Source organism: Montipora capricornis, chromosome 8 (assembly GCF_036669925.1).
Source record: "Montipora capricornis isolate CH-2021 chromosome 8, ASM3666992v2, whole genome shotgun sequence".
In the NCBI taxonomy this organism is placed as follows: Eukaryota; Metazoa; Cnidaria; class Anthozoa; order Scleractinia; family Acroporidae; genus Montipora; species Montipora capricornis.
The window spans coordinates 18,082,361-18,094,860 of NC_090890.1; the positions used below are offsets into that span (position 1 = coordinate 18,082,361).

At 39.2% G+C, this 12,500-nt stretch overlaps 1 protein-coding gene across 4 annotated transcripts in view; it reads left to right on the forward strand.

Annotated features, from left to right (window-relative positions):
• LOC138014439 (testis-expressed protein 47-like) overlaps nt 1-12,500 on the forward strand; it is an 83,507-nt gene that overhangs the window by 43,429 nt on the left and 27,578 nt on the right. For all 4 annotated transcript variants that reach the window (XM_068861508.1, XM_068861509.1, XM_068861510.1 and 1 more), the window contains 4 exons: nt 4,333-4,436; nt 5,500-5,561; nt 9,257-9,299; nt 11,233-11,331. In XM_068861508.1, the coding sequence (XP_068717609.1) occupies nt 4,333-4,436; nt 5,500-5,561; nt 9,257-9,299; nt 11,233-11,331 (308 nt within the window). The remainder of the gene's footprint in view (nt 1-4,332; nt 4,437-5,499; nt 5,562-9,256; nt 9,300-11,232; nt 11,332-12,500) is intronic.

A 12,500-nucleotide genomic window follows, 5' to 3' on the forward strand; every position in this document is an offset into this window, starting at 1 on the left:
GTTTTTGTGTTTTTAAAATTGAAGTTAATTTTCGGCGTTTTGGCTACTACCATTAATTTTATTTTTGTGGGATATTCACTTCCGCTTTAGTTTCATTTTTTTTTGTTTGCCGGTAGATTTTTTCCACGGAAAAAAAATTTGCGGTTGGAAGCATGAAAAATTTAGCAAGGTGAAGTGCAGTAGTTTGATTTAGTTTCCCGCCTCAGGCACTTAAGGCACAATTGTGCTAAGGGGCCATTCTATTTTAGAACAGCTAAAATGTCAAAATTTCAAACGTATCTTTTTACACCCAACCAAGCATATTTGGAAAGAGGATACCCCAAAGTGGTCAGGAAATAATTTGTAAAAAGTTTGTTTTGTGGCAAACGGCAAAGAGAGGCCATTGATTTTTGACCAATGAGAAGCATGCTTAAGTAGCTACTAAGCTGTAATATTTCAAATTATTATACCAGGGCACCTTAACCCATTGACTCCCAGGGGTTCCCCATTGACGAGTAAAGTCGTCTGGCGTTAGACAGAGTAAAATACTAAGTCTGGCCGGTTTCAGCTGGTTTGAACGTCAAAGGTTTAATTACCTCATTTCCAACATTAGTTCTCACAAAGGGGGATTGGAGGAACATATAATATCATTATTAAACTGTAAATGGTCAAATATTCATTTTAATTCCTTTCGGAAAAAAGGTTAAGTATAAGGAACTTGCCTGCAGGTACAATCTCATAGAAAAGAAAATATAGAGGATAGAGAATAGAATAGAGTTTCCTCTAAACACTTACAAGAACAACAAAGCTAGCTTAGTTGTTTTAACAGTAACACTGTGTACTCTACACATAGCTAATGTGATTTAAATTTCCGATCAATCACAACCTTAAAAATCTCCCAACAATTTTCAACAAGTACACATGGTTTGTAAAAAGTAATTTCAGTTCACACGGCTGGTACTTCTAACTTTTCAACCTTGGGAAATGTGTTACGCAATTTGACTGCTCATAAATACTGTTTGTTTTCCTTAAAGACATGTGGCTGTTTCCTTAGATGCTTAACCAATTTGGTGATTTCAGCAAGGCTTGGAATATGGAATGCAGCTCTTTTGGGACATAGAACACTCTTCTCTTGAAGACAGTATCCATATCATTTCTCATAGGCCAGTCAAATGTTTGGACTCCACCTTGATGTAGAAATTTGACTTCAACGTTGTTGTCAGTTACACTCACCGTTCTTCCAAAGTAGAACTTCTTCTCATACTCGACAGCATAATACCTTTCACATACTGTGTCCTCTGGTGGACTGGGAAGAATACCTATCTTGTATATGCAGCTCTATGACCATGCCTTTTCTGAAGTGAGGAATGCTGCCACAGGCGGCAGTGACCATACTCTGGCTCTTAGAGTTTAGGCACCTTGCAATAGGCAAGTGTATACTCCACAGTCACAGAGGTTGGCCTGTTGTGGAGCATCTTGTTTCCTGTTTGAGAAGAAACTCCACTCACTCAGATCAACACTCTCATCCAGCTCAACCAAGAATGAACCCATCTTAAGAAATGCATCACGGATAGTAGGTTTAACAAAATCCCCTGCTTTGCTGTCAAGAGTTACCATTTGCTTCTTCTTTGGCATCACTACCAAGGCAAACCAGTGCTCACTCTGAAATGAATTGCATGGGACATAGACAATATCTTGGTGCCACAATGAATCTTCTTCCTTCCAAATTTCTCTTGCTGGCACAATGCCAATGGCTCTTTCAAACCTCTCCCAGGTAATGGTCTTGATTTTGAAATCATCCTTGGAGTATGTATTTCTCATAATTTCAAGGTAGTGATCAATGACAAAGTTAGAGAGCCAGTTGTCTCTTTCGACTGAGCTTGCACCCAACAGGGCTTTAAGGTCAGTGTCACTTATAATGCCCTGACCATGAAAAGAAAGAACATGCTTAGTGTGGGTATTGTCCTGATAGCAGGACATTCTGGGGGTGCAAAGTGCAAAACTTACTGAACCAATCTTAACCGAGGAGTGTTCTTTCTTAAAGAGGGCATATGTTTCTTCTAATGACCACAGCAGGTGCCTTTTTTGAATTTGCTGTTTCTTGCCATTGACTCTTGCTGTCACAAAGTCCCGTTTTCCTGGCGCTTGTCGAGAGACTGAATCTAAAAGAAAAAAGCTTTCAACTAGTTGAACTGTTTCAGCAGGAATACAGTTCGAACTTCCTTCAACACGCATTTTTTTCGCCGCTGTAATACCCTCTGAATTAGCTAACTTCATGACAACAGCTTTCTCTTTTGTGGACTGTGTGGGAGCACTGATTTTACTCTACTGACTGCTTTGCAAGTGCTTGAGGAGTCTTGTACACAGGTTCCTCTATTCTAAACTTTCTACTTTTTTTAACTTCTTCAGTAACTACAGTCTTCTTCTCTTTCCTTCTTGCTTTTTGTTTCCTTTTTCTCTCCTTCTGCTTGTAATACTTCACAGGATTAGCTTTTAGCCTCTTTCTAAAAACTGACACTCTTTCTTTAACAGACTTTGCCATAATAATATTATGACAAATCTACAAATGTGCACTGTATCTTGGAGAGCACAAACCAAGAGACAGCAGGGACACTAGTCAGAGCATGCTCATTAAAAGTGAATTGTATTGAGCATGCTCTACATGGGATAATCCACAGACCACTTAAACAGACCACAGTAATGTTTTAATTCACACACAAGTGCAGAACTTAAGTCTTGGTGATCAGTACAATTAACAGAGAGAAATAACTTAGAATTAACACGACATTGTTACTTAACAGAAGTTCATAGAGAAAAGCTAAATTTGCCCTAAACGTTATCTGTGTAAAACACATTTCACAGTGTAATGTCTGTAACAAAAAACATGTAATGTCCGTAACAGCAATTTTTACATCCAGCTCAAAATGTAAGACAAGCATATTGGCAGCATTTGTAAATGAAATCAAAGTTTCTTTTCTGCTGCTAGTCAAGTACCATGTGAGGGAGTTTGTAAAAAATAGTTTTATTTCCAAAATGTTGCTCTCTGGATGTAATGTCCGTAACATGGAATGGGCCTAAGGTGTTAAATATGGTGTTTCAGGTGCCTGTTGTGAAACCCAAAACTTTGGATTGCTCTCATCAAAGCAATCTTCCAATGAAAAGTATGCTGCTTTGTTTTCGAGGATTGAGTGCTTCGTTTTCAAACTGGGGTGTTTCGTTTTGGACTTTGCTTGCTTTGTTTTCGATCTTTTGGGTTCTTCATTCTTCGTTTCCGAGTGCTTCCTTTTCTATACTACCCAGGGGTGGAGCGTCCTTTACACAAATAATTATGCACATGCGTACTTGAGAAATTTAAAGAGATTTTCTGTTATAGATAAAAAGCCCTGCGAGGCCCCTGTACAGTGTCAGAGTCATTACCACTCCCCAGTTCCCGGTTATTTTTGTGGCCTTTGCATTAAACCTCTGTGTTGTAGTTTGCTGAAAACTTTAAAGATGGATAAAATAAACAACTGACTACTGCATTTTCCTTTGCATTTATTTATTGAAATGTCCTTCAGTAATAGTTGCATGGAAATAGCATTTGTGAGACCCTACATTTCAAAATTTTCTGGGGGAGCATGCCCCACAGCCCCCTGCTTTGAACTGCCTTCTGTGCTAGAAAGATTCTTCAAAATCTCACGCTATGCCTTGCTACCGTTGGGTGTCTGCAAGGTGAGAGTCAATGAACTGTATGCCATTTTGTTACAGTAAAACAATCATTGTATGAAACCAATATACTTAAAATATCTACAAGAAGACACAAACTTTGGAAAGAAGCTTTGTAAAATTTTACATCTTCCCAGTTATGATATTTGCTTAACAACCTCTACATGTGTACCTCCACTCCCATTTAACCAGACAATTTTACTCGTCAATGGAGGGAGGTTCAGGAGTCAATGGGTTAAAGCAGTAATAAATTAGAAAGGATCAATGGGTTTGAATGCTGTGGAAACCTGAATATTTTTTAGGCTTCCCTTTCATTGCTGGTTGAGTAACATTACTGCAGTGATCTAAAATCTTAACAAGCTTCTTTACATATTTGATAATTAATTTTATAATATTTTTTGTATAATTATAGGTCATGGGTTTGAATGCAGTGCAAGCATGAACCTTACTTCTATTCTTTCCTAAATTATACCTCTGCTTAATTAATTTTCAAGACTGCAATGCTCTAAATTATTTAGATTAGAATTCTTTTTTTCATTTGTTAAATTAGGGACACAATAAGTAAATTATTCCAAGTTATTTTTTTGTGTGATATTTAATAGTTGAACGTTCTATCACATTCCTCCTTAAAATTATGTTTTCATTTAGTTCGATATGAAAGACTTTTCAAGGACTTACAGGCCCAAGTTCACGGGGAAGCAGTCACAGGCTTATTGCTGATTTATCCACTTCATATAATTCATGTCATAGAGGTAAGAGAATAAAATTGGCCTGACATTGAGCCAGGTTATGGATCTAGAAGGAATTGGTCTGCCTTAAGTTAGTGGATTCCAAGGTTGCATTTTAGAAACGGAAAGTTTGATTATTATTGTCATTGACCGTCTATAAACTGTTGGCTTTTTACAAATATCTGAATACTGTAGATGATGAAGGATTAGGGAGGGAAAAAGCAGCGAATGAATGACAGATAAACAGAGGCATGCATGAATAAAAAGATAAAGGAAGATAAGAATGAATGCATGTGAGAGGGTCATGATACCAGATGCATGCATATACTAAATACACGTAAACTTAGTTTACCTAAATGGTAGAAATGCTGTTGAGGAGAAGGGAGACGTTGACTCTTGCTTGCAGTAATTTAATGACGGTTCATGTGTGGAATTGAAGGGAGATTTTAATAGGTCTTGAAAAGGGATGGTGCAAAACTGGACCTCCTTCCAGACCCCACTTGAGAGAAGAAAGAAAACAATGGGTGGTTTTCACAGTGATGTCATCAAATTCTAAAATCAAAATCGTAAGGTCTTCTGAATTTTCATCTAAAGGAGGTTGAAGATGACCTAGCAATAATTTTGAAGTTTCCAGGTTTGTGATGTCTTTTGTTTAGAAAATACAGCATTTTGAATTTCCGAATTGTCACCTTGTGTGACACCTTGATACAACGCTGTTTGGTTGTGGAAAAAAGTCAGTCCCTATGAATCTCAGCAGTTTGAGCCTTTGAGCCTCACTCACTGTGCCAGCAATAAATTATTGAAATCAGACACCTACACAAGCAATATACCCAGTAGACATTTCTATTTGATTTAGGATTGGGTGTCTGCCTTTAGTGGAGGGTAATTTTTCTGTTGGTGCACAACATTGACATCAGAGCAGTTACTTGGTAGAGAATTGTTAAAAGAGGTATTTTCATTTACCAGTACTATAAGACTGTTTTCATTACTTGTAGGTTTTCTTTGTTGTTCACAAAAAGACAAAAGTACTCGGGAGGTGCTGTCAAAATTATGAACATAATTGATGGAGTGATTATATCTTTTTTAGACCTCTTATAGCGTGCTTGTAAAGGTCATAAAAGACTTGGAAGAAGATGAACAAAGTATCAGGTAGCAAAATTTTGTGACTATGCATAAGGACAACCCAGGCAGGTCCTTTACACCTTCCTGTGATGTACAAAAAAGGCACATGTGCAGGGGCACCGCACATGTTCTGTGTGTAGTCCTACCATTTCTTGTTTGTTGCTTTTTTAAATTACGCATTTATTTTATTATTGATTTATTTAAAAGTTAAACGAGACTTGCCTGTAAGTTGAAGTTTGATTGTAATTACCATGCTGAGAGATTCCAAAAGACTTCAAAGCAACATGGATGTGAAGAAACAACAACAGGCCACTTGATTATTTATGCCACTTTATGTAAATGATGCATCCTACAGACATGATAAGACTGATTGTGCATACCTTGAAGCAAAGCAAGCATTCAGATGACCACCCTGCGGTCTGGATAATGTCATCAATATTATTTTACAGAAGCCCTGCTTGCTGTTGAAACAGACTCAGGACCCCTTGTACTGTGTGCTGAATATTTTGTTACATCAGTGCCAGGTAATGCCATGGTGCAGCGCACCCACCTAGTAACAGTATCCCTGCTTACGGGTTTATACAGTTTAACATAGCTTAGTAGCAACTGTGACTGGCCACTTACTCTCAATGCTTTGGTTCTCACAAGGTATTCTTTAAGAGTAGTTACAACACAAATAGAGGACTGTTCATGACTCCCAAAACAACTCGACGGTTAGGTACCCCTGGTTTACTTTGTTTGAGGTAAGGGGTGACAAATGTGTATTTGTCATCAGTGACAACCTTATGGTTTATGTCTAACAGATGAATAGTCTGGCCTCATTGTCCTGATACTAATGACAGCAACATAACAAGTTTCAACATGAGTGTTTTGAGTGTCACTGCATCAACAGGATGGAGAGTAGCCAAGTACGCTAATACCACTTGGACATCCCAAACCTCAGTGTACTTGAGCTTGGGTGGGCATGACTGGAAAATTCCTTTCAACAAGAGGCAAACCAGCAGGTTCTGTCCCACTACCATCATCTAAAGACACATACGAAAACAATGCTCTTCTAGCACGGTTGATGGCACTTGACCAAAAATTTCAGAAAGGAAATCCAAAACAACTCAAAACAGGTAGTTGAAGATGATTAACTTCTCCTTTGGAGACAAAACGCCGTCCATTTTTTTGTATAACCAGAATACTCTTTCTTTGCACTTCGTCATCAGGATGTCTTGAGCAATCCGATACTCCTCTTGTTTCATACTATTGCTTGACAACAGGCATGCTATCAGTCTCATTTGGTTTCGTATTAGATGTAGAGTCCCTGATTGTTGCAGGGTGAGGAGATCCTTGTACTGTGGGAGCATTAATGAGTTTGCCACAAAAAGGCTTAGTAGCCGAGGCAACCAAAGCTGCGTCAGCCACACAGAAGCAACCAACAGTACTGAAGCCTTACAAGTCGTTCTCCAATTTCTGCAGACATCTAGTATTAAGCAGAGAAAAAAGAGGGAAAATGTAAACAAACTTCCCACTCCAGGAGAAACAGAAAGCATCTATGTGGCAGGCCCCATGGTCAGGCTTCCAAGAAACATATTTTGGAAGCTGGTGGTTTAGTCTGGATGCAAATAGATCAATCTCAGGGGTGCCCAGTATGTCAGTGATTTTACGAAACATTGCTGAATGAAGCTGCCACTCAGTTCTTTCATTAAACTGTCTTTGAGCTTTTGTCTGCCTCAAATTTGAGAGCACCAGACAAATGGCATGCAGACAACCAAATATTATTTTCCATGCAGCACACCCAAATACTTTTAGAAGATTTTGCGTACAGGAGATTTAGTGTCCCCCATGTTGACATTAGCTATCAAGGGAACCCCATCCATGAGCCTGTTAACTGTCTGTCCCTTGGGGGACAAATCTGGTTTGCTGATTAGGTCATTTACCACCTGTACCACTGTACCTGTTGTACCTTTAATAAGGGACTTTTGCACCTTCCAGAGTTTGAGATCCGACTTACATGCCTTCTCTGAGAGATTGCTCCAGATAGGTAGATTAACTCTAGTTTCCGCCAGCATTTCACAATTTTTTGGCCTGAGGTAACGTTTTTTGATTTGATTGAGCCTGTCTTCCTCAGGTTTGCCTTTCAATACGTTTTGTACAATACATGTCAAGTTTCCATGAAGTCTCAATACCATTTTGCTCAGAGACATTAAACTCTGCCATTGTCAGTTTTTTGTTTTTTACAGGCGGGTTTGTCAAATGCCACCACCATGCATATGCATGACCATCTGACATCTCATGTGGCATTGTTTTTTTACCCTGAGCAGTTCGCCTTAATGAATCCTTTATTCATCTGTACAGCATGGTCAGAAAAAGCCTCTCTGAGGAGGGCAACCACCTCTTTGTTTGAACTTTGGCCTGAGGGAACAGACTGCTGTGAGCCGCTAGGTTGCTCTTTTGGCGCACTTTTACCCCAGGAGTTTGCCCCAGTTTTTGTGACCTCTGAATCAATACACAGTGCTTTCGCACCCATCTTTTGCAACTGGGCATCATGTTTGAGTGTTTTAGTGGGATCTTTTGTCCCAGAAATGGGCTCTGTTGGCCCTTCAGAGGGCGAGCCGACGTTCTTCTCTGCACATGTTTTTCTGGATCCTCGCTCAATGGCGACAACCTCTTCGTTCCAGTCGGTCAAAACTGTGTCTGAAACCGACCCCACCTCGAGCAAACTCTCTGAAGAAGTTTCCTGGCCAATGGCGATGGTTCCACCATCCTAAATCGCTGAACTGAAACACTGTATGCAATGAAGAAACCTGATCGGCGACTGTTGCTCTGATTGGTGCATGTGCTTGCTGTCTCATGGAATCACTCAGCATGGTAACGAGGTAGAATTATGATTTTACTTAATGTGTATGCTAATATCGTACATGATGTATTTAACTCTCCGCCTCCTTGATTTTACTATCACAACCGACTGTAATTATATTAAATGTCTTAACTATACAACAATGTAACTCTAACTAGCTGTCAACTTGAACTTGAAACTTGTACACTCTACCATGTTTGTAGTGAGCGAATATACTCTATTTTGTAAAAAACACTGCAGCTGAGTGAGTCCAGCTTAGCTGTTATTGCAGCTGAAGGTCATGAGAAGCAGACTTTCTTATGCCCTGTGGTACTTTGGCCAGGCATGTAAACATGTGTTTGCAACCAGGTAATCACAGTATTATTTAACAATTATTCACCGATAATCACTGAGCCTGAGGCGAATAATTGTTTTAGTATAGATACAAAGGTGATCATTTCAAAAAAGAGAAAAAAAAAACATTTCAACGCGAAATCATCTTCACTTACAGTGGCAAAACGACTACTGGCAGCCATTTTGTCCGGCGTGTCTAATTTGCAGGTCGCAGGTTGCAGGTCGCGGGTTGCAGGTCATTGTTTCACCAATACAGAGAGTATCCTAAACATTCTTAAAAGCTAACCTTAGGCCTAATTAGGCCTAAGGTTAGCTTTTATGAATGTTTAGGATACTTTCTGTATCAGTGAAACAATGACCTGCAACCCGCGACCTGCGACCTGCAAATTAGACCCGCCGCATTTTGTCCATCGAGGTGATTATCGGCTGATAATCCGAGATAGCGAGCCAATGAGAGCGCGAGATCTTGTATAATCACTTGTGTATTTATACTAGAAAGAAATGAATGTAGGACACCTAATGCAACAATTTTTTTTCCGTTCAGTGGGATGCTGCTTATTACAAGAATACTTGTTTGTACTGGGGATGTATCCTTTCAGAGTTCTTATGACCTTTAGAGTGCACTGAAGAGGATTATTGGGTCTCTTACACCCAAATTTTAGAGGCAACATTTACTACCATACATGAATAATTCACATAGTTTACACGGCATGCATATGAATATATTGTAGTAGAGAGTGTCATGTGCTTGAGGACTTTCGCGCCAAAATCTTCCTACGGTGAGATTTTCTTCATTTCTCGCCTAGAGTTAGGTCATAAAGTACTTACTCCAAAAAAAAAAAAAAAAAATTGGGGGTCACCGACTTTGTTTCGGAGAAAATGGCAGTGGAAAAATGCCTTAATTTCGATGTATCGGTCATAATAACGAAAGGTAGCCTCATCTGCTCATCCATCGAATATCCTAAAAATAAACTGTTAGACTGGAGGTTTCCGTGCATAGGTTTTTAGGGGTGGGATTTTAAGATAATTTCATGCCGCTAGGGATGTTGTAAACAGTAGAGTTCATCCTGGACGTGCGTTTTCGTAAGCTCTATCCGTTGCAACCACTACCGGAATTCGATGGCACGAGGAAAGTGTGGTTTTTGTGAAATTTAATCTCTGGTTGTTTCCACGCAGGTCCGCACTATTCAAGCGGACGAGGACAAAAATACTGCTCTATTTTCACGAAAGTAAAGGAAAAGAACTTCAAAAACATGCATCCATTTTGAACTTAAGTTCGTAGGGTAATAAAAACATTAAAAAAAATAATAACAGCCCCATTAAATTTACGCAACGGTTCGTCCTCGAGTTTTCCAAACTTTCAGCCACTACTCGATCAGCAGCTACCTTTTAAACAGCTTTTCCATCCTCCCGCTCACTTCTTTTTAACGCTTTATGATGATTCGGAAATAAATGTGCCATTCTTTTGCCGGCCTGGAATTTTTTCCACGGCGTTTTTGGCCATGTTATTTTAACTAATGCTTGGACAATATTTATGAAAGTCAAGTAGACTAGTGCACGACTGATAAAACAACGCGAACATCAGTCGTGCAGTAGTCTACTTGACTTTCATAAATATTTTTTAATCATTTTGACTGATCACGATCTTCTCTTATCCAACGCTGTGCAAGACTTATCATCCACGGTTTCTGCAAAGGTTTTCCTCAACTTCACTAAATGCTCGAAGTAATGCGTGACATATTTTACAGTCGCGTTACCTGCGCAGTTACGTTGCGCACAAACAATTAGCGCGAACGTCCTTAACTGCAGATATTCAGTAATTACTATGTCTGTGAGGAATAAATCGTAGTATTTGCATTTTAATCTTTTATTTATCATTATTTTAATCTTTTCATCAACTCATGATTTTCCTGTGCATGTGTAAGGTTTTATGCACTTCCGATTTTTTTTTTTTTTTTCCAATTAATTTTTCTTTCACTGGTTGCTATACAGTCATGGGGCATGCTATTTTTTATGTCAAAGAAAGTCACATCTCGAGGCAGATTTGAAGTCGGAACCTCTTAAGGTGATTAACCACTTCAGACCACAGAGGATTTTGAAGCAGGCCCTTGTAAAAGTCTTACAATAATCAGTTCTTTTTGTTTTCCATGCACACAATCTCTAGTTCTACAATTGTATGACTCAGAAACACATCTTATCCTGTAAATTTCGTATTAAATTTGTGTGGTATTGCTATTAAAAGTATAAACGTTCGAAAAAAATTCAAATTGGAGTGGACTGCAACAGTTTGCACAAAAAGATGTGGACTCTGTCTATGTAGGACAAAAGCTATACATGAAAGATACAAGAGAACAATGGGTGACTGGGCTTAATTCGTTGAGTAAAGAGCAAATCAACTTTAGTTGTACGTCAAGAAAAACTTATTGCCTGCCTGTCATCATTTACATTATTAATGTGTGTTACGTGTATACCTTAGGCCCCTTTGGCTTGATCAAATAAGCTTACCTTAACTACCGTAAGCTCAACAATCGCTTATTTGGGCAGTGGAATTTCAAAACTCTAAATCTTGCTGTATCTCGAATGCAAGAGTTCACAACCAATGAAGCTATTGACATTGTTGTAAGTAATGATGCACTACCTTTGTTTTATCCAACTATTTAATTTCAAGACCCTTGTTGTTATGGCCATATCACCTTCCCTTGTTTGTGAGATTCTGCTATGGATAAAGCACAGATGCAATCAATTCCTCTGGGGAAGGCATAACCTGCGATCAAGCGTACTTTTCTTGAGACAGGGCGCTAAAAAGTACGCCTGATACAATTTCTTAACGAGTCGTCTGCCGCCCACCTGTCAAGAGTAATGTTATCATGTGTCATGCTATAAATGTGAGCCAATTAGATTTTACCGGAAATTACCTGCACGCTGCGATTCAAGTAAAGATGCGACCAATCTCGTACCCAGAGTCCTCGGGCTTCTTAGTCAGCGGGTGAGCGCCCGGAGAGACTCTGGGATAATCGACTCCATTTTCCCAGAAAACGTGGGTTCCGGTCTTATTACGTATGCTTGAGTTTAACCGGAAACAGAAAGGAGAAAACCGTAAACAGGGTTGAAAGTGTTCGAGAAACAAGAATTTTAGCCTTACACACAAAGAAACTGGAGAAATGATCATTGGTTTGCTGTTAGAGCAAGTGAAGATGAAACCTCTGACGCTTTCGGTAAGTGTATTTTTAATGTTTCAGCGTACATTCCATTGTTCAAAATGCCTTCGTGCAAGCAACACGATCGACAAATTTTTGTGGAAACGACACAAATGTCCTCCTCTACTACGATTTGATGTTTCCGTAATTCTGAATGGCTTCGACAAGACCTTATTTCACGGATTTCTCCTCAAAGAGACTGATATAATGTTTTCCCATGGTACTTTTGCAACAGCAACAGTAATCACTTTTTAGCAGCGTGGGAAAATTCCCGTACGGTATAAGACATAATTCAAACCTCGTGGTTTTTTATTTTTGTGAGTTACATATTTCTGAGGTAGAAAAAAACAAACAGCACTGAAACTAGTTTTAGATTTTGAATCTCCCTCCAAATTCTGGGGCTTCCGAATTACTTACCGACTTCCTGTCGGACTGCCATTGTTACGCAAGCGGCCAATCAAAAATATAGTTCAAGTCCATTATCCCAGAGTCTCTCCGGGCGCTCACCCGCTGACCAAGAAGCCCGAGGACTCTGGGTACGAGATTGAGATGGGACAAAAACAAAATAGCACTCTGGCTTTAATTTCTGCA